This window comes from Rhipicephalus microplus, chromosome 3 (genome assembly GCF_043290135.1).
Source record: "Rhipicephalus microplus isolate Deutch F79 chromosome 3, USDA_Rmic, whole genome shotgun sequence".
NCBI classification, from domain to species: Eukaryota; Metazoa; Arthropoda; class Arachnida; order Ixodida; family Ixodidae; genus Rhipicephalus; species Rhipicephalus microplus.
The window spans coordinates 130,220,365-130,242,873 of NC_134702.1; the positions used below are offsets into that span (position 1 = coordinate 130,220,365).

Here is a 22,509-nt window from a genome sequence, read left to right on the forward strand (position 1 = left end):
CGGAAGCCTTCAATTAAGATGCACGTGAATCAAACGTCACCAGGAGTGTTTCTGGAAAGGCAATGTACAGTTGTCTACGCGTATATTGGCTGATTCACCACCTGTGCTCTAATCGCACAATTGCCATTGCTGAGCACTAGCCAGTTTCTGCAGCGTCAGCTCTCGCTTGTGAGAGTTATGGCTTAGTTTCGCTGACGCAGGGCGCCTGGTACAGCTCTCGCTCGGTCTCGCGGACGCTTACGTCGCATGGCTTCTTCAGCGGCAGAAAAAAAACATGCTCAATGTGAATGTGCAAATGCCGCAGAGCACAGGCGAGACTACTGCATTCTGTGCGGAAGAAAGCAAGGTGCTCATACTTTATTTTTTATTTATTACCTGCTGTTGTGGACATCTTCGCTGACCACACGGTGTGGATCTGCCCCTGCAACCCTGCTTGTACTCGTATTCTCAACCTTAACCGGGAGAAGTGGGAGGCGACGCTGCCTGGCTGTTATAACCTACGCATAAAAGACATTGGTTCTGTGAGCCAAGGCAGCAACCGACGCCGATGGGGTTCTGTACTAGGAAAACCCCCCTTACAGGTTGTGGGTGCCGTCCTGTTATGAAGTGGTGATTACACAATTTTGGTTTTTTTGGTTTTTAATAAATGGTTTTACCCCCGCCAACCAGTCGGCGTACTTCTTTCTATTGTGTCCAATGAACTTCTACAGTTTTTTGTTCATTTTCCCAATTTTCGTGGCACATGCTCGTAATATAAACCATTTTTATAGTTCATATTGTCACGTTGTCTTGACTTTGACGATTTGGTTGGTTGGTTGGTTCCTCAACATCTTTGACAAATGAAGCAGACGGTGTCTTCAAGGTGACACTGTTTATTTGGCTGAACTTGTGGCTGCGAAACGGAAACTGAAATTGTGGAAATCAATTCACGCTACGCCTTGGTATCGGCGCAGAGAGCGTTGGTTGTCAAAAAACACAAGTGGCGAAGCGTATTGGAATTTATACACGTGCCGTGCAACATACGAGCATTATTGATAGCGTCCGAATAAATTACGTAAGAAATTCTAATCTTCTCTGGTCCTTAGTCATAAGGTGCAGTTAGCGCAACACATAACTTACACGTATAATGAGGCGAAAACAAAAACTACAAAGAAGAGTGTTGTGTTACTCGCCTCTTAAACAGACATCGTCCCGATGCTGGAACAGAAGATGAGGGTACAATAAGTAAAAGGTACAAACAAAAAATTACAACAATAATGTAAAAACTACAGTCTTCGGGGTGTCTTGAGGTGCCCAACAACGCACGACTGGAACATTCAACGGCATGTGGCACCACTGAGCTTTCATAATGCCATCACGACAACATCGTAGTCTAGAGCGCTTAGACGCCGAAGCATTTTATATTACACATGTTATCGCGAAAGTAGTCTGTCACACTGTCCACGTCGACGAATAAGCATCCAAACCCAAGGATTGTCACTGGGCTGGTATTCTGAATGGCGACAGTAGAGGTTGTAGCAACAATGGCTGTGCGTCTTTGGCTCACACTGGATGCGCAGGTTGGTGAGTTATCAAGCTTCTTGGACGCGCTGTATGTAGGCGGCGACATCAAGGTTTTCTCGTCGAGGACGTTTGGCAACATGGCGCCGAACATCGTTGCCGCAATATATTCGTATACCAACGTGTATGGCATCATCTGTGTTTTTTCTCCTACGACAATGTTTTACGGGAATGTCACGTATGGTAAAATGGCACGCCACATATTATGCTAGATGTCAACGTACATGGCCAGTATGTCAGCTATGGGCATCTGTAAATGATTGGTGAGGCCAGTGGTCTGTGGATGGTAGGCGGTGGTCTCACTGCTGATTTTCGGGCTCTGCGTGAAGATGGCGCGAGTTAGCGCCGCAATGAATGCCGTACCTTGGTCAGTGAAGTGCGTCTCTGGGGTATCATGAGAAGATGATATCCTCTACTAAGAACTTGACTACTTCAGTGGTGCTATCTTTGAGCAGTGCCCTTGCTTTGGCATAGCGGTTAAAATAGTGGGTAGCTAGGACGGTGCACTTCTTTCCGACAGTAAGAATGGTCCCAGCAAATCCGTACCTATCTGCTGAAACGATCAGCAAGGTGGTTTCATTTATCGTTGAACTCCAGCAGGCGGCTCCGGTGGTGTCTTATGTCACTGATAGCACTGGCGTGTCCCCACGTAACAAGCGACGTCGGCAACAATGCGTAGGCAGTGCTAGTTTTCTTGTACCGTCAAGAGTGAGCGAGAAAACCTAGTTGGCCAGCCAGCGAGGAATCATGCAAGGCCTGTTGAATTTGTTGTCACAGTGAGAATGGTACAACAATAAGGTAGTTGGCCCGAGACGGAGAGAAGTTCTGCTTTAGAAGGACGCTATCTTTTAAGTAAAATGATGTCCATTCTCACCTGAACACCTTTAGAACAATGATGGTCTCAAATTAAAAATAACGAAAGATAGTGAAGGCCACAGATGGCGATATTTATTACTCTGTCGTTCGATTGCTCCTGTGGTACGTCGACATATAGCCAGAATACTGGCAGGAACAAAAATATATTTTACGTCTCTGCTGCCCCAATTATTCAGCAGTATCTCCCTCTTAGCGGAAAAACGCACTTGTTCCTGATGTTAATATTGAAACGAAAGACGTATCAGATATATCTCAGTCATTCATTCGCAACCTTGTTAAGCGAAAAGAGCTCAAAAAAGAAAATCTCCACCTGGCCACAATGTTTGTCAGGTGGCATCTATAGCGGCAAACATCATTCTTCAATTGCCGCAAGCGAGAACCAACACTAATGCAGGGGCAAAGAAGTGTTTTTTTTCTCTATTTCACAAAAATAACGTTCAGATCAACCATGTTATTGTTGCGAAGGAGCCGAACAAATGACGCTTGTTAATTATAACGCCTTGTCACATGCGGCTTCTTGAATGATAGTAATAATATTTCTCTCCACTATAAATAGATACGACAACATAGCTCAAAATAGCTTTAGTAAGGCGGCGTATATATAAACAAACTAAGAGCATATAAAGGTGTAACCAGAGTACAGCTGTTCAGTTGTCTTTTTTTCAAATGATTGGAATATATTTTTTCTATATACGCCAGAGAAACGAAATCACATAAAAATATCTCACGGTGGGGTTTCAATAAAAAGCACATCACCATGTGTCCTACCAAAATCTGCATTTGTTCCGCGGATTCATTGGTGTTCCTGCTGGGCAGCCATATGCACTGGAGAACTCTGGCATGTTCATTAGGGGCACAATGCATCTTGAGCGGTATGGGGCGTAGCGCTCGGTTGATCTGATAAGCTGGGCGCAGAATTTCAAACAACGGCTGACAAAGAAGAGCTGCTCTGATGACACGTTAAGGCCAGCAATTGTTCCACTCTTGAAGTTTCGGGGCAACGAAGAGTAGGCTGCATAGGCGACCTTGGCCCCCACGAAGTCAGCCAGGTTCTCAGAATCTGTCGTGTCGTTCAAAATTTCTTCCTGAAGGCTTAACGAGAGCTGCAAATAACAGAAACACAGCAAATTTTATTTCACGTAGTTTTAGTTTGGTCGGAGCACGAAGAGAAAATGCAAGAGGCTTTCAGTTTGCTCCGAGAAGTGACACACTAAGTTACTCTGGCGTTTCATTTCATGCGTTTTTTTTGTGTACATCAGGATATAATGTCGAAAAATAGGTTATTGATTTTTGAGTACCTCAGCGCAGCTGTTTGCTCAAACATGGTACCTGCAACCGTACGGACTAGAATTCAAGACACAATTTTCATGGGCTCTTGCTCTCGGCGCTTTATGAACCTTTGCAACACTATGTCGTTTGGGCGTACGTCTTATGACCCTCATTCACAATGTCACATCAAAATGTTCACTTCTTTCCTTCGGCACAGTGCAATTGGAACAGCTACTGCATTTCATCCACGTAAGAACGGTTAGTTCATGTAGGGAGCATATTTGCAAAACGAGGGTACCGGATGGAAACAGAACGAGAAACTGTTGGGCCATGCGGAGCCGCGTTAACTCCCTTCGAACTTCTTGGCACAATGGCAGCCTCGAAGGAATGGTGAGCTTGCGCGTAAGCAAATAGTTCACTTAACAAGTCAACTGTTGATAAATAATTTTACAAATCTACTCTTGATAAATTATTTTAGTGTGAATGGCCAAGATAACAATGGTAACAACAGCCGGAGTACAACAATACCATTTACACATCTTAAAAATGCGGCCCATCCCACGTACCTTGTGAATCAATGTTATACAAAGCACGCGAAGCAAAACTTACTTTGTTGTAATTTTTTATTGGAGCGAAACGTTACGATGCAGCGCTACAGATATTGTCTTGGAATCGGGACGTGAAAGAAGGGAGCAAACTCTATGTTCAGATGAAATTCTTTTTTCGGCTGAACCTGTTGCTGGAAAACGTAAAGTCAGAAAGCAGGAAAAGACTGGAACTGATAGCGGCGAATTGAACGTTAACCCTCGATCAGTTAACGAGCGGCGTAGCGCATCGTAATTTTATGCATGTGCCACCCAGTATACCAGCCCTATAAGTGGTCATAACGCAAGCTCTGGAAAAATTTCAAGTGCTCGTGTCTTGCGCGGGATTTTAACGGAACAACCTACAATAATCGAGAACCTTCTCAAAAATTGAGGTCTAGATTCAGCTGGGCAATTTGGACAGGCTTTGTGGAGTAAAACAAAATAAATAAGGAACGCGCGTGGCAACGTGAAACACGCACGCACCGGTATGTGCTCCAGCCGCTTTCGACGTTTCAAAAACATTCAGGCCTATTTAAAAAGTAGTTTTGAGACTAGCGTGGCTCTGTTGTAAAATACTTCGTTGCAACGCAGAATGCTTGAGTTTGATTCCTGCAGGAATCCTGATATTTATTCTGTGCATTCGCCGGGGAAACGCTTCCAATATAGGCTTTTTGTAACGCTTACACCTTAATATTACTCATGTGCGTTCACGCCATTCCTGGGTAGATATAAAGTGTCAATCACCTGTCTTACATACCCGCATATCAGTGGCACATACCAGACTGCGGGTGTCTGCCACTGTCTGATGGGAAGTGTTCGACGGCGTGTGTGACAAGCTTGTGACAACAATGGCGTGATGGCTAGCAACTCGTATTCATCAAACCATCTTACCTTCTCATGCTAATTATGGTTTACCATGTTACCGGGGTGATTACGAGCATACCCAGTTGTAGGCAACTGGCTAGCTAGCTAGCTAGCTAACTAGATAGATAGATAGATAGATAGATAGATAGATAGATAGATAGATAGATAGATAGATAGATAGATAGATAGATAGATAGATAGATAGATAGATAGATAGATACGTAGGTAGGTGTTCAGACTGCTTGCAGAAAGCAAAGAAATGCTTAGCATTTGAAAATATTCCTGAGTGATAGGCTGCCCCCCCCCCCAAAAAAAAAAAAAGTTTTCGCGCCCAAGCTGTACCAATGCGCATATGGAGTTCTCGTCGTATGCGTGGTGGGCGCGGCAAGCTAATCCTCGATTTGGTAGTGGTGTGCTGTGGATGTGTTTTCGTTTTCTGGTTGTGATTGCTGCCGTTTGTGGTGCACTGAACATTCTTCGCGGCGCGGTAAACATGCTTCGCTACTGAAACTAGGTGCTACACTATCGAAACGCTTCGCGCCCATTGGGGCATCGTCTCAGAGGTGAGTGTAAACATGGCTGCCACCATTCCGCATTATTTTACCTGTGTGCTGTTGGTATGTCAAGGTCATCGCTTTTTGAACATTCACGTTTTTTCGCGCACAAAACAAGCATTTTTGACGAGCTCGCACTGTACAGCGTTGCAACTGCTGCCCTGCCTGCTACAGCTATACAAGCTTCATGGCTGGGCCAACAAAACATTGTAATGTTAGTGAGGGGTCATGAAGTCAGAAGTCTGCCAATAGGACAAGGAGCCAGCTAACTTACAACTCCTCCGAAGTACTCCTTACAACTCCTTCAACTTACAGCTCCAATGAATTTGTAAACAAATATTAATCTCTGAAAAACTGTGTTGTGTGACAATTGCAGTAACCTTGCTTTAGAAGAAGCTGCGAAAAAAAATAGATGAGTGTAATAATAATAAAAAAAGAAAACTTCGATCTGACAAGCTCACGTCACTGTTGCATGTTAAAGAACAAAATAATTGTTCAAATATTGTCATGTGATACTGCCAAAATGAAAAGTCAAGATATTGTGGTACTAGTAAAAAGCCAACAAATTGAAGGAAGGCCTTCACCACATTCAGGAGATAATTTTTGGTAAATGGTATGCATCAGTTTTAGCGTATTATGTTAGAAACGGCTGCAAGTATTCCCATTAAAATTATGTGCTTACATAAAAGACCACTAGGTATCAATTAACACCCAATTGTTCTACCTAGGCTGCATTTCTCTGCTATGACCCACCCTCAAATTCTAAAAAATGTTCACCTGTCAATGTACCTTTTCATGCAACTTTTCGGAATAATGATGTGTTTAGCCATGTTAATGTAGAGCCGAAGGTCAACTCTAAACTAAATCAATATTACATTTTCTATGAAGTTCTTGTGAAAAATAATATATGTACTCATTCATAAGGCTACAGAAGGTGCGTATTGTATAAAATAATTGTCTTGATTTTTACTGAATATGCACTTCAATTTAAGGCTGTTTCTTAACTGTTGTAGTTTATGCATACAAACTTTCATCAAAATCGATTCAATACATTTTAACAAAAGGTGCAGTTAAGTTGAAAAATTCATAAAAAGCGCAATTTGAGAAAAATAAAGTTTTGCATGCGTACACTCCTCACGCGAGAGGGCGCACGGCACACTTCAGCGCAGCAGTGAGAACGCTTGGGGCGACCGCTCGACATCGCGCTTCTACAGGTTTGTTCCTCAGTATGCAGTGGATGTTTTGGGGTCAAAATGGCAAATTCGCCTTTTCTGAGAGTTCACTCTAGCGTACCTCTTTAAGACAGAGTCTAAAGTTATTGATCAATATCATTGCTTGACATGTGCAACAAAGCCTACAAAAAGGTACTGTGCTTGCGGCATAACACTACTGTACCGAAAGTCGGGGCTTCCATACCAGCCGCTACGGTTGCAGTGAGGACCGTGGACTTTCTCAGGTTAATTTTAATGAAGATTACAGTCTTGAATTTTCATAGCGTTTAACTACAGAGTGGCTCATAAACACACAGTCGTTAGGACAGGAAGATCCTGATATTAATAAGCCATGCAAGAAAGTTTACTTGCATACAAGTTTCTCACTTATTTCGTTTCTTTCAATCGCACTGATCAGATGACGTCAGCGTGTGTTTTGACGATCAGCACGCTTATGTTGATGCAATTACCCTAAGAGACAATTTCATTACAAAAACTAAAGAACGGACTTCCGTTTTGTAGGTTATTTACATGCCAAGATTGGTCTAAACAACCAAGTAACACTTCTTGTAACGAGTTAACTGTACAGCGTCATCTACGAGCTAGATTCTGAAGCTGGTTCATTTAAACTAGCTGACGAATGAGAAATTAGCACAGCAGTACGCCCTATGGTACTAATGACTCATTACGTCCGCAGCTCCTCGGGTCACACAAAGTGCCAAAGTCAATTAAATCGTGAATAAACAGCTCTGTGCGGCAAAGTGCGACAAGTGAACCACATGTTACGATGACTAGGTGTGCACCAGTAACCTTATCAGGTGAGAGTGTGCCGTTTAATGAATTGAATTCTTAGAGACTTTAAGCTGACCGTATATCACCTCTCGCTCCGCTCAGCCAGTCGCTGATTGCACCACTGCGCATGCACTTTATGTTCAGGCGCTGAGCGTGTGAGCGGACTGTCGCATCGTGCGCAGGATCACGTGATGCGAGGAGAAACGGCCGAAATGGCAACCCGCTGTGCCGCGAGTCCGTGCTGTTCGGGATACGCAGTGCTTTTTCAGCAAACATGCAAGCACCGGCGGCACTTCAAGCCACCCAGTGATCTGCCCCTCCTCCTAGAAGTCGTCAAAGCCAATTTCTTCGAGAAACCGTGCATGTGGGGTGAAGTTGAACGACACAATCTAGAACCGACATTTGAGATTAGAAGAAGCGTCTCGAGGTGCTTCTTTGTTACTTCTGTCAGAGAGACTTCGCGAATCTTCGATAGTAAGCGATTTTATGTAACAATAATTCAACAGCAGCCACTCTTCCGCCTATTCAGTAAATCTTTTCAGTTTGATTTGACGCGGTGAACGCGTTGCCTCGGGGCAGGGCGTTGGAAACGCGTTTGGGCTGCCTTCACGGCTTTGAAGTAGTCCAGCGGCAAGTGATGGTTGCAAAAAATAAAAAAGTAAATGCTCATGCGTCAAACAGTAAATAAATTCACACTCTTTAAAAACATGAATTTATATCTTGCTGAAAGTTGAGAACTATGTTTATTTGCTTTTAAAACAACTTTCATGCACCGGCGGCATCGCGATTGCGCTGACTGACTGACCCTTGGCTAAAACCGAAAACGTGCGTTGCGTTTCAGTAACGTTGAATGTTTGGGTAGAACGGGGAATGAAGTGCAAAAAGCTAAAAGCCCTTATTAACATCACGCTTTGTTTGTTGTGAGGAAAATAAATAGGCGACACAATTAGAGGATATAGATGGTACACATCTGCTTAAATGAGAGGGCTGATGGGAAGTTTACGGGCTTATTTCTTCTCTTTGTGAGACAAAATATCAATGAATGAAAAGTAACCGAATGATCCAAACGAAAACATAAGAAACTTTTTTAGTATATAAGATTCATTGGAAATGCGAAGAAATAATGCTGGTGAAAAGATAACTTGCCGGTGGCAAAGGCACAGACTATGACCTTCTTTTAACACGTCGGTTGCTCTAGCTACTCAGCTACAGCGGTGGTCGTCCTTTGCCCACTTTGCTACGCATATATGGTAATGTAAGCCTCGAAGTGTTAGTCACCGCCGCTAGTTGCCATGAAAGTGACTATGGAATGCTCTGCTGCTTGCTGGCGTCACGTATCATATGATATTATTACCAGTTCGCAGCTAACCGATCTTCCCTAACATACTAACCGAAAGCATCAAGTCTGTCTGAAGAGAGGCCCTCACTATGAATGAACGAATAAAATGGTAATATAAGAGCTCATACCAAACTAGAAGCAATACAAAGTAAAGCTGTAAGATTTATTTACAACAAATATAGACGCACAGATTCCCCAACACATCTTTTAACTCAGTCAGGTTTACAAACGCTGTCCACAAGAGCGAAACACGCTCGCTTAAAATTCCTTTTCCAGCTAGTAAAAATAACTACAAGATAGATTCATCCAAATACCTTTCATTTTCACAGGCTCGGCAAACTCGCAAAAAACATGCGTGCACGTTGTCAGAGTACGCATGTAGGAACGACATGTTTAAGTACCCATCCTTCCCGCGCGCGATAGCGGAATGAAACCAACTTGATGCCACTATCACAAACTCCCAATCGCTATCAGAATTTATTGCACAGATAGAAAAAACTGGGCGCGGATAACAGTTTATACGCATGCAGGCGCACCGGTCCAGATCTCCTGTTCGTTAGTTAAAGCAACACCTTTTTCAATGTTCCTTTCACAGTAGTATAGCTATTTTTGAAGTATGCTTTCAGTGCTTGCTATTCCTGTCACAACTGTTCCATTTATGTTTTCCCTCACGATACCAATGCTAATATAAGTTCCTTTCTTCAATCATGTATTTTATTTCTATCGCCTTTCGGCATGGTTTCAGCTCTGCATGATGGCTATAACTTGCTTTGTATCTTGTGAATATTGCATACATTGTGTATTAATAACATAATTAACGTTTAACTTCTGTACTGCTCTATGGTTATATGATCCTCATGTCCTGTTATTATTCTTGCATGTATTTACGTCTGCATCATTTTTTGTGTTTGTGAAAAATTACTGTATTGCCCAACTGCCATGCTCTCGAAGGAGAGTAGCAGTATTGTAAATAAATAAAAATAAATAAAAATATAATTTGATGTTGCTATATTGGGCACCATTTACATGAGAACTTGAAGAAATGATGTCAACTGAACTAAAAGAAAATATATCAGCAGAATTTATCTATACATTCAGTAATATAAATATAAAAAACAAAGTGGACAGTTTAAAACTTCTGGGTGACTGTGGCATGGCTCCTTTATATAAATTAAGCGTTCTACCGTTTTGAGCACTTGTTACAAATATTTTTTCACTCACCACTGATTTATGGGACCTCCGCAAGCAGATCGCCCTATCAGTGTATTCCTGTTTGATGCTCTCCGTGTGCCAGAAAGAAGGAATCGTGTTCCGTACGTCAAATGCGTGCATAAATTCGTGACCGATTGTCTGCAATGGATAAAAAATTTTGAGTGAAAAGAAACAAATGTTGGCAGTTACACCTATATATTGTTAGATCGATACGAACTGCTGAGCAGCGATTTGCCTGCACTTCGTAAACGCCGGCTTCTACTGGCTAGAAAGCATTGGCGTTGGAGATATGCAGCCCGCTAGGTCCTTACTTTCGCGATTGCAATGATACGGACACTCTCGGCTGAATTTTGCCGCCCGTGTCGGCGTCGATATATATATATATATATATATATATATATATATTGCATTGCGCCCACTTACCAGCCTCTGCCGCATTACGCGGCACCCCTCTTTCTACGACGAAATGTTGACGGGGACCGAGTAGTTAAAGGCTTAGAACTTCCTAAAAAAGCATTTTTTTGCCCCACACCGAACCGCCAGTGCCAGGAGGCGCCGTCTGGTCGGGAAGAATGCGTTAGTGAAAGGAAGCATACACAGACCGCTGACATCAGAAAGGTGAGGGGGAGAAAGGGGAGAGAGATGGAGAGGGAAGAGGAAGGAAGAGTGGAAGGGTGGCGCCCTAGGGGAGTCAACCTTATATTCTCTTTCTCTTTTTTTCTTTCTTTTCTTTTTTTCTTTTTCTTTTTTCTGTCTTTTTTCTCTTTCCTTTCCCTCTGATTTTAGATTGTATAAAGCTGAGCACCAACAAACTGTACCTTTAATCCTGATGAAGGCCAGACTCTAGCCCGAAACGTCGAAATAAACCACGTTGTGACCGCTCACGAAGGATCTACTGGACTATATGCTACGCTACGGCCACTCAACCACCATGCCTGTCTATATATATATATATATATATATATATATATATATATATATATATATATATATATATATGTGTGTGTGTGTGTGTGTGTGTGTGTGTGTGTGTGTGTGTGTGTGTGTGTGTTAAAACACAAGACAGAAAAAATCCATGAAAATTACTCAAGTGTGCGGAATCAAGCGTGGGACCTCCACGTCGAGAGGGGTACCTCCTTCAACATAAAAACGGCACGCTATTTATACCTACCACTTACCGCTGTTGGCGGGCATCTCGGAGGGGGGGGGGGGGAATATTGTGTTTCAGCCTTATCAGCAAGATGGTGAAACAAGCGCGCGGTGGCTCTCATCTCTCACGCGTACTTTGGCCCACGGAAAGGAGGTGAGTGTACGATTCCTCACGCGCCCTTATCTCCGGGTGGCGAGGATAGTACGTTTTAACTGGCGTTAGGCTGGGAACGACTATGTTGTAGTTACGGGGTGCACAAATGTCACTGCAATAGTTGCACAGCCTCCCTTGGCGAAAAGGCTGCGCTTTTCAGGCATACCGAAGTGACAACTGAGACGCTTATTCGCGTTCATTTGTACCTGTGAGTACGTTTCATGCCTCATTGATACGTAAGAAAGCGAGGCACGTTTAGATCTGTTTGCCAATCTGCGCGTGACTTTCCAATTTGCTGCTATGCATTCATTGCTTCACCTTTGCATCAAATCTGTGTGTTTTATTTATAATAAGAACAATAGGTTAATACAAATGTGTTTGTGGATTTTATAACAATAAAAAGTACGAATAGACAGCAAATAACTGACAGCATATCCTAAGGGGTCTTCGACATTATAAAGGGGGCGGTGCACACGAGTGATAGTTGAAAAGGAGTGAGAAATGACATAGATAACATAACCACGTTTAGTGGAATGTTCACAAGCCATGTAATGCTATAGCCAAGTATGTAGAAATTGTGCACAGCGAGAAAGTGAAGTTCGGTTAACTAAAATGAAAAAAGTCTTATTTGCGTATGATACAGTTTCACCTAAGCATGTAAAACACAGCATTGAAGCAAGGCTACAGGTACATATAAATCCGCATGAGGGTATTGAAAGCATTATTACAACACACCATATGAACATAGAGGACACATCAGTTTATAGCAATGTTTGCAATTATCAATGTTGACTAATGCGTTATGAATGTTTTCATTGTCAAAAATAGATGAAATATCAGACGCAGGCACGTTTCAACCAGGGGAAGTACGAGATATATGAGTGATTCTTGGAAACACAAGGTGTAACACGCAAACAGCTAAATTGGCGCTGATGATCAATGCGGTGAGTTATTATGCCCTTGACATATATACCAGATGTTGACTAGGCTGGTGATACAGGTTGTGAAAAAATAAACGAAAAATTTTTCGCCATTTTGGTTGTATTTTGAGACACAGTCGGCATTCGACCTTCAATTTCACCTCAGATTTCAGTTCAGGTATTCCAAGAAGAGACACAGGCTCAAGGCTTTAATAACCTCATGGTAGCCTCTGACTCCAGCATTTAGCACAGGAGCAATACCGAAAGAAAACATTAACATTTACACCTATACTTATTTAGGAAATAAAGTATGTACAAAACAAAAAAGGGTAATGAGACGGTACAACAGTAGTGATTACTGCGATGAAAAGAGAACAAAACAATGATAGAAAGTGACAATATCAGTGATGGACTAAAAAACACGAAAACACATACACTCAAAAAAACCTGAATGTCATCACATAAAAAAGTTTTTAAGAGAGTTTTGTATGGGCAGCAAGTAGACATATTTATTAACCACAAAGAAAGTTTATAGAGTTCGGGCATTTGAAAAACTGCAGGCCTAAAGTATTGCAAAATAGGAATGAATAGCTGCATACTTTTTAAAATTTGGAAATTGTAAAGCGACAATCGATAACTAACTTAGGTACCTATGAGATGTGTGCCGAATAGATACTTCAACTTTTTAAAGGCGAAGCATTTCTAAGTGAACTTCGGTGATTTTGAGCGTATCTATCTATCTAGCCGCTTCAGTTTGGGTGCTCTCGTGGTCCCCCCCTTTACTTGGTGTGAATCTAAATGAGCATGGGAAAGCAAGATCTTTGACGAGTATGACACGATGGTCAAGACATGAATAATGTCACAATCCCGTCCTGCACGCCGTCAAGTACTTCCCGCCGGACAGTGGCCCATACCCACGGGCAAGTATGTGCCACTGGTATGCGGGTATATGCCACAGGTGATTGACATTTTAGTATCTACCAAGGAACAACGAGAACAAACATGGGCAATTTTAACGCGCGAGCGTTAAGAAATATCCGACATCAGATGCCAATGTCAGGGTCCTAGCTGGAATCGAACCTAAGCATTCTGTGTGGGAATGAAGCATTTTACCACTTGGCTAGGCCAGGTCTCGGGGCTACTTTTCGAATAGACGCTAATGTTCGTGAAACGTCAGTAGTGGCTTCAGTGCTGCCTACCCAATTTTATAAACATTAAATATGTACTGCTTTATTACAGCCATGATTTCGCGTTAACGTCATTTGGGGTTACTTGTCATGCGCTGAAGTTGATTTATGTAGCAGTGTCAACGGTCAGCATTTTCTCGAGCATCAGCGCTTCATATCAGCGTCTGATGTTGCTGATGCTCATGTTTCAGATGGCATCATTGAGCAAGTGCAAACAGCTGGTTATAAATATATCTGAAATTCTTCAACAAGTGTCTGTGCGTGCAACATTTGTACGTATACGTAGTGTCATTTAATGATATGTTGCTAAATAAAACAATTGGCCCCGTATCTCAATGTTAATCTGCAAATTTCGTTGACACACGATAGCCTTGCGTTGAGAAAGAGTGAACAAAACATTTATTTGATGTTCTGCGCAAGAAAACTGGTGAATGGTATTTTGAAGACGCTGCGTTAGAGTGCCTTGTGTGTGCAGCGGAGGCGAACGAGCGCATCAAGTAACGTTACAAGTGAGATATGAGCGCCATCTGGCAGTTTTCTTGGAAAACAAAGCGCGTGGGTCTGAGACGGGTGTGCGCGCCCATCTCAGCGAAGATAAGGCTAAGAACGCAAGGCGACGGGTAGGTGCTACTGCCATCTGGTATTAGCAAAGCGTTGGAAACACTCGCCTTTTCGTGCAAGCGTTGGATGCTCAGCGCAGCGAGATAAGCGCTACGGTCCTCAAAAATACTTATGTATACCTTTTCTAGTAAACGATGCTCATGCAGATTATATACGCGTTGTTATGGTGCCCGAGGCATGCGCAATGATTGCTTTTCAATTGACCATTGCGCAAGTATGAGCGCTAATACATGAGCAACACTGGTGGGCACTGCGGATGGGGCGGCCGTTTAAGTTCCCGGTGCCAATAAGAGTGGACAAACACACAAATGTATAGACAGACAGAGAGACAGACAGACAGACAGACAGACAGACAGACAGACAGACAGACAGACAGAAGGACCGAAACTTTTGCGTCGAAGGTCCCCAAGAAAGACCATAGTGTTTAAAAAATTGCAACACGGTCACCTTCCCTCCACAAGCTTCGCATGATGTAGATTCCCAGGTACGTGAAATCTGCCATTTTTTTGTCTAAATAAAGCAAGAAGACTACGCTAATGCAGAATAATTCAGACAATGCGTTATTTCTCAATGTACTCTGTGCTTTCAATAATTTGCCCTGGCATGAGACACTCGATAATTAACCTTCTCAACTTACATTGGTATCTCAAAGTTTAACTGTTTTCTTTAAACGCAATAGTTTCACGTATGCCATACAATAGCTTGAATATATAAGCCTAATTGAAGGCACTAGGTATCAATCCCCTACTTCTCCCAGGTGTCATGTGTTCGTGATGCTGACGAAGGCTAAAAGCGTTGTCCAAAATGAAACTGTTTATTTGGCTGAGCTTGTGGCTGGTAAACGAAGTCAGAGTGCGCGACACACTGGTAATGACACTCTAATCTGTCCAGGATGGGTTCTGTGAGCCGTCTCTCTTGAAGAGCGGTCATCCACTTTTACTCAGTCGCGGATCGCTCGTACATTTAAAATAGCAACTCGAAAAATCCGGCTCACTACTGAACGACCCATCTCTACACCAAAGCTATAGCTTCGCTTAATGCCGACAGCAGGTGTTGGTGCTGTTCTTCATTTCTCTTTTTCTTCATGACATGGAACGCTACATATACCAATCCCGTTTTCAGCGTCCCTTATTGATTGTCAGAAACACACTTCAGCAGCACTATCGCATTCATGCCGCACGGCTTGACTGCTTGTGAAGTAGTGTGAGGAAATGAAGGGTGTAAATGTAAGGAAGAAAAACAGCCAAAAGTAGGCGCCTAACTGCTTTTTTTAGGGCAAGAGCTTGCAACATTGGTTCTGCACAATCTTAAGAATAGCAATAATTCCGATAATGTTCAGCCATCATGCCGTGTAATGATGGAGCAGAAATGCAAGTGCTCACCGTTCCAAGGCCACCATAGTTCAATGCGTTTGGTCCGTACAGATATAAGAATGGACGATGCAACATTGCTGTTGGTATAAAAACAGCAACTTCAGTTGGCGAGAAATAAGCATTGACGTTGGTTTCATCATACAGGATTGTCTTCTGGTCACTCCAAGTAAGGTGAGTATTGAGAGAAAGATACTTAATCCAAGTGGGAAACAGTCGGTCCAGCGGAACGTCCGGAAAAATCTCTGCGGTAGGCAATCCATGAATCAATGACAAATTGTTATACAAAAATCTTTTATTTGATGTATGTACTGTTCTACTAAACGTTCAGCACTTGGTTGGTGATGAAAAGGGAGACATAAGAAGCAAACTTACTATAAAGCTATTGGTGACTATGATTCACACCTGGTAGTGAAGATGTGCGTAACAACAGCAGGCCCCAAGATTTTATCAGCGCGTATGTGGATAACGCACGGGAAAAAGTACAGAGCCATAAGTTGTACGCAGTGATAAAAGCATTCCCATAAATACAGTGAAGAACTACTGCTGTTTATAGAATTGGTAATTAAATTTTCCAAAAAAGAACAATTATAGCAGCATAAATGGATGGAGGTGCATGCTCGGATATAGTGAAAAAAAGTCAGTTTCACCACAAGAGTGAAGCATGAATGCATTTGCAACAAATTGTCAGGTTATACAGGTGAGCGTGGTGGCTGAAACTTTTGAACTCGATATCGCGCATATGTACAAAACAGATGTATGAGAGAATACGGTCAATCAAGGGATACTTTGCGCATAGTCTCTTCCCGTTGAGAGCATATAACATAGAACTGCACGGTGATGACTACCGAGATAGTGGGAGACTGCCGGCCAGTGATAGTGATGGTGACTGCGCCCATAAGATCAGAGTTGCAGCTGTTGCTCGAGCCTTCTCCCCACCCTCCCCGAGCTTGCGTTGTCTCTCTGCTTGAGCATTCCATGGCCGGGCTAGCGTGTGGAGTGGATCTTTTCACTTCAGCAGCGTTTGTTGCCCCCACTCGCACGCTATACCGGTGAGTAAAATATATGGTGCGAAGGGGGATATCATCATTTTGGACTTCATACAGGGCATAACAGTAACGGTAAGAACCCGACGAGACTCTACATGTATTTCCTATAACAGTGCACTTAAAAAGCCAGTTGCACAACCGCTTACTTTGCGTTAGCAGCAGAGCTGGCAAGAAAGCGGCACTACCAAGCTCAACCCTCAAAGGCTCACAGAGTTCTTTTTAAACAAGACCTCCTTTGAGCGTGCGATCTTAACGAGACAACCCACACAGCCGCGCGAAGAGTCCTTGATCACGTAGCTACTGAACGGCATGGCGATGAGCTTCTGGACAACAAAAATCGCCCAACGACGTACTATGAACTTACTGAGAACTTTTTTTTCCTGAGGAGGCGAATGTATCCGTCATAACACAGTAAGCTCATCCTGAAGGTTGGAACATATCTCGCTCCTGCACCCTTGAACAAAATTTATCCAGAAATTGTGACGCAAAACACATGCACGCTTTGCATGGACTTTTCTAGTTTAGAACATATGCTCAGTTACGTGTTCAAAACATTACATCACCAAATGGGATTTTATGCTACGCAGTACGAATTCAAGGGCACAGCTATGGGCAGTCCTACGGGCCCACAACGTGGCGGGGAAGTTCAGCTTATCGGTCCTGACGTAGAATCGGCCGATGGACGTAAATAAACTTTTAAATATCTTTCTTGGGAACCTTCGACGCAAGAATTTTTTAAGTGTGAATACACTTTATAAGCGACCCCAAACCATCCACCGCCGTCGGCGGCGTCCGCAGTCTTCTCTCTATCTTTAAAAGAAAGAGGACTTGGCGGGCCGCAGCGCGACGCTCTACCAAATAAGCCACGGACGCGATGCTGACATCGGTGTCAGTAACGCGCCTTATATCTTTAACGCCGCTGCGCGCGTCCCCCTCCCCCTTCGCTCGCTCCTCCGCTGAGTTACGTAAACTCCCCCGTGTGATCAAATTGCGATTCCCAGGAACCATTACACCATAAAGGCACCATAGTGTGATTAATAAATATAATAGTGGGAATTAATAAATACCCCTCATAGCATCACCCCGTGCATTCGCACTTAACCATGTTCACCCTCGGGGAAATGCTTGGGAGTTTTGTCTGTCTGTCTGTCTGTCTGTCTGTCTGTCTGTCTGTCTGTCTGTCTGTCTGTACTTTTGTCTGTTTGTCTACTCTTACCGGCATTGGGTATTTGAAACGGCCGACCCCATCCGCAGCATCCACAAAGGTTGCTCAAGGTTCAGTGTTCATGCTTGTGCAATTGTCAATTAAAAAGCAATTATTGCACATGTCTGGGGCACCATAACAATACACAAATAATCTGCATATGCATCTGTTACTAGAAAACGCATACATAAGCAATTTTAAGCACCGTAGCACTTATCACGCTGCGCTTACCATACAACGCTTGCATGGAACGGGAAGTGTTTCCAACGCTTTCCTAAGACGAGATGGTGGTGGCACCTACTCGTCGCCTCGCGTTCTACAGCTTATCGCCTCTGAGACGGGTGCGCATGGCCATGCACTTTGTTTTTTCAAAGGAACTGCAAGATGGCACTCATTTCTCACGTGTGACGTGACTTCATGCACTCGTTCGCCTCCGCTGCACGCTCGAGGCATTCGAACGCAGCGCCTCCAGAATACCATTCACCGATTATCTTGCGCAGAACATCAGATAAATGTTTTGTTCCATCTCTCCACACGCAAGACTATCGTGTTTCGACGACATTTGCAGATTACATGCTGATGTGGGGCCAATTTCTTTCCACAGCATGCCATCACCTCCTTTTTCTATACTTCATGCATCCTTCTTTCTATTTTGGATGCTTCTATATCTCTACCTAATAATTACTTTACTCATCACCATCCCATATATTCGCCACTCTTTGCAACACTATATGGAATGTGCACGCTTGTGTCTTGGTGTGCTCTCTCTCTTCTTTCTCACCTTTCCCTAGTTGTAGCCTATAAATCGACACTCATAACGAACACATTACTTTCTCACTGCCTTGCTAAAGTATACTACCCAAGGTTTTACCCTGATTTGCCCTCCCTCCTATATTTTGCATTCTGCCTTATCCTCACTTTCTTTTACCAATGGTAGTGCTGTGCTACAGTATACACACGGGTGTACTAAGCAAGAAGCTGTTTGGCTCGTTCTAAGCTACACTATACAAGGGCTTCAATGTTTTTACCTTCACTCTTTTTTTTCTTGCAAGCCTCCTTACAACCACTTTCTCATCCTTTTGTCCACTCCACATTGCATGCTTCTGCTATTAATCTTATTGGCACATACGCACTTTAGGTGGCAATGTGGCACCCTTGGCTTCGAGTCAAACAGGCTTGTTATAAGCTGTCATAGACCCTAAATGTTCTGGTGCTCGGCAAGACAAAGAAAGTGATTTCGTTATCGAAAGAAGACAAATTATATTGTTCATACAAGGCCCTTCCAAGATCGAATTGGAGAAACTTTGTTAGAATAAGAATTTTAAACGCACATTTCAATGAAGTTTTACAACACGCTTTTGAAAACTGTCAACATTAAGGTTGGTCTCTGAAGTACCAATACATTATTGTTGTAGCAACAATCACGAAACGGATATTGCTCCGCAAACATAGTGGTATATATTGCATGAAATAACATTGTGCACAGTTAAGATATTTGAAATCATAGGCAATGATTATGAACCTATGTGCTGCAAGCTACAGTGAAGAGCTTATCAATAGCTCCAGTGGTGAAAGCAATGTCGGGCTTCAGCTTTATGCAGTGGTGCCGATATTTCACTGAAATGAAACGCATAAACAGACCACAATTTCTGCAGCGCACAAGTAAATTCATATCTATAGTACATGCAGTACAACTCACGGGCTAGTTGTCCTTTCAACTTTACCTTGGGATACAAAAACAAGATTTCGTTAAGCAAACAAGACGGCAAATAAGTTGCAGAAGTCAGCATATTCTTCTTAAAAAACTCTGTCTCTTGCTTGTATAATCCATTATTCAAACAAATAGATGGCATACATTCGCAAGTGCAAAAACATGAACATAAACGGCCTGCTGAGCAATCCGTGGTTTACTGCCTAGGCCTTCCCAGTCGATTCCCCATCTACACATTTAAATAAATATCAATTTCTAATATGAATTTGCATTTTTGTAGTGTTCACATTATGAAGAATTCCAAGTACTCTAGCATGTTTTTTTTACTGCAACACATGTTATACCGGGGATACGAGATCTAATACATTTTGTTGAGTTGAGACGCAACGACCAGCACAACCACTCTCTCTTTCTTCTGAATAACGAATGAAATGGTGAAATATCTTCACCTCTGTTACTGTTACCACCATTACAAGTGATTTCACCTGATTTTGTCCAACGCAGCATGCATTTAAAAGTTTTATGCTATATTGACCAAGCTACATGCGAGCTCTTGGTGCACTATGTTGACATCATGCTCCCACGAATGCATATTAATTTCTAGGCGGTTATGTTTGCGGATACTGACTGTACAATTCTTCGACGTAGTCAGGATCTAATCGCTGTCCAGGACTCCCAATGTGAACAGTTATGTCGATCAACTTGTTGATTGCAAGTGCTCGAATTTCTGGAGTCAGCCAACTTGATGACTGCAAGGCCTCCTCGAATGCAGTTCGGATTCTTGATGTCATGCGCTTCGTTTGGGTAATCATGCGAAGTGGAACCACTGCATGGTAAAAAAACATGCGGGGACACCGTGTTTCATAAAGCTTTGTGCAATAATGAAGTAGAAATTTTGGTGTAATCACACCTCACATAAAACACATTTTATGGGCAGGACAATGTATTCAGTATAGCCTTACACCAATCCTTCAAATGGCTTTAATATCTTTCAAAGAGTTTTTTTTTTGTTTTGCTTGGAAACTGCTAGTTCCGAATTCCTCAGAATGCCTGCAGATTACATAAGAAAAAGCAGTTACGCTTACGCTGTTTGCGTTCTGCCTTTACTATATTATACTGGTCTGTATTTATGTATTATAATGGCCGTCCCAAATATTAGCCTTGACATTATATATATATATATATATATATATATATATATATATATATATATATATATGTTAGATAGATAGACCGATAGATAGATAGTCAAGTAGATCTTCTGTGAGCAGTCACAACGTGGTTTATTTCGACGTTTCAGCCAGAGTCTGGCCTTCATCAGGATTGAAGGTAGAGTTTGTTGGTGCTCAGCTTTATACAAACCTAAATCAGAAAGGGAGAGAGAAAGAGAGAAAGAAAAAAAGAAGAAAAAAGAAAAAAAACAATGAGAATATAAGGTGGACTCCCTCGGGCTCCCCCTGTCACTCTTTTTTCCCCTACCTCTCCCCCTCTCTCTCGTTTTCTCATTTTCACCTTTAGGATGTCTGCGGTCTGTGTATCCTTCCTTTCACTAACGTATTGTTCCCGACCAGACGGTGCCGCATGGCTCTGGCGGTTCGGTGTGGGGGAAAATAGCTTTTTTAAAAAGTATAAGCCTTTAACTACTCAGCGCCTCGTATTGCGGCAAATGCTGACAAGCGGGTGCAATGTCAATCCTTGCCCACTTCTGGATAACGCGTGCCATAGGGGCCTCCCGATTGTGCACAGGCAGCCATATTTGAAGTGAAAGGAAGGATACACAGACCGCAGACATCTTCAAGGTGTAAAAGAAAAATGGGAGAGATAGGGAGGGGGAAAGGGAAAGAAGAGTGAAAGGGGCGGCCGGAGCAATCGAGCTTATATACGCAATGATTTTTTCTTTTTTCCTTTCTTTTCTTTTTTTCTTTTCTTTTCCTCTTCTTCCTTTTTTTCTTTTTTTTCTCTCTTTTTTTCTCTTACCCTCTGATTTGAGATTGTATAAAGCTGAGCACCAGCAAACTGTACCTTTAATCCTGATGAAGTCCAGAATTTGGCTGAAACGTCAAAATAAACCACGTTGTGACCGCTCACGGAGGATCTACTTGACTACTTCCAACGCTACGGCCACTCAACCATCATATCTGCCTATATATATATATATATATATATATATATATATATATATATATATATATATATATATATATATATATATATATATATAATGCCACGTGCTTACACTGCGCTCACGCTCACGCGTGCATGTGCCATATTTTAATGAACCTCTCACGGAGAACCAAAATACACATAAGTTTGCCTATTTCGCGCTAGTCTCACCGATGATACAAAATAACTGCCATCATGTCAGCTGCGAAACCACCCGTGTTATAACTCTCACACAATGTGACTGCTTGTCGCAATGTTGGCTTCCAGAGGGTATTCTTGTTCAATATTTTTGGCCACTATATACCTGCACTTTCTCTGAAAAAATTTGTTCGACTTTTCTCTAAAGGAAATGGTTTACACCTACCCGCTTGCTACACGACAGTGCAAGAGGAGACCACGCGCTTATTTTTAGGAGCTTGATAGACATGTCCAGTGGCACCAGCACATGCATCAATGTTGTATTTGTACGTTTCCCCGGTCGTCGCTCCTGGTAACCTCTCCAGTGTTTCAGCAATGTTCATTGAATGGCGCACCATCACCCAAGGCATCGGTTTTCCATAGCCTGCGCACTCTCCTCTTAGCGAGTACATCCGCTTCGTTCTCGTAGCTTCATAGGCAGGGCAGCGCGTTAAAAGTTTCTACAAGAACTATTACGGACGTGGATGATATCCTCCCAATCGAGATCACCTGTCTGCTCCTAAACTCGTTGAAGAACGC

The 22,509-nt window shown here is 42.6% G+C and overlaps 2 protein-coding genes across 2 annotated transcripts in view; both read right to left on the reverse strand.

Moving 5' to 3' along the window:
- Positions 1-2,527: 2,527 nt before the first annotated feature.
- On the reverse strand, positions 2,528-15,886 carry LOC142803352 (neprilysin-1-like). Its single transcript, XM_075888467.1, has 3 exons — positions 15,678-15,886; positions 10,274-10,402; positions 2,528-3,539 (listed from the first exon to the last, which is right to left on the reverse strand). The coding sequence occupies exons 1-3, from the start codon at positions 15,741-15,743 to the stop codon at positions 3,201-3,203; spliced, it is 534 nt and encodes a 177-aa protein (XP_075744582.1). The 5' UTR covers positions 15,744-15,886; the 3' UTR covers positions 2,528-3,200.
- A 3,023-nt stretch (positions 15,887-18,909) lies between these two features.
- Positions 18,910-22,509, reverse strand: part of LOC142803353 (uncharacterized) — a 28,996-nt gene continuing 25,396 nt past the window's right edge. Inside the window, exon 2 of the mRNA XM_075888468.1 lies at positions 18,910-20,455. Coding sequence (XP_075744583.1) covers positions 20,238-20,455 — 218 coding nt within the window. The 3' untranslated portion in view covers positions 18,910-20,237. The remainder of the gene's footprint in view (positions 20,456-22,509) is intronic.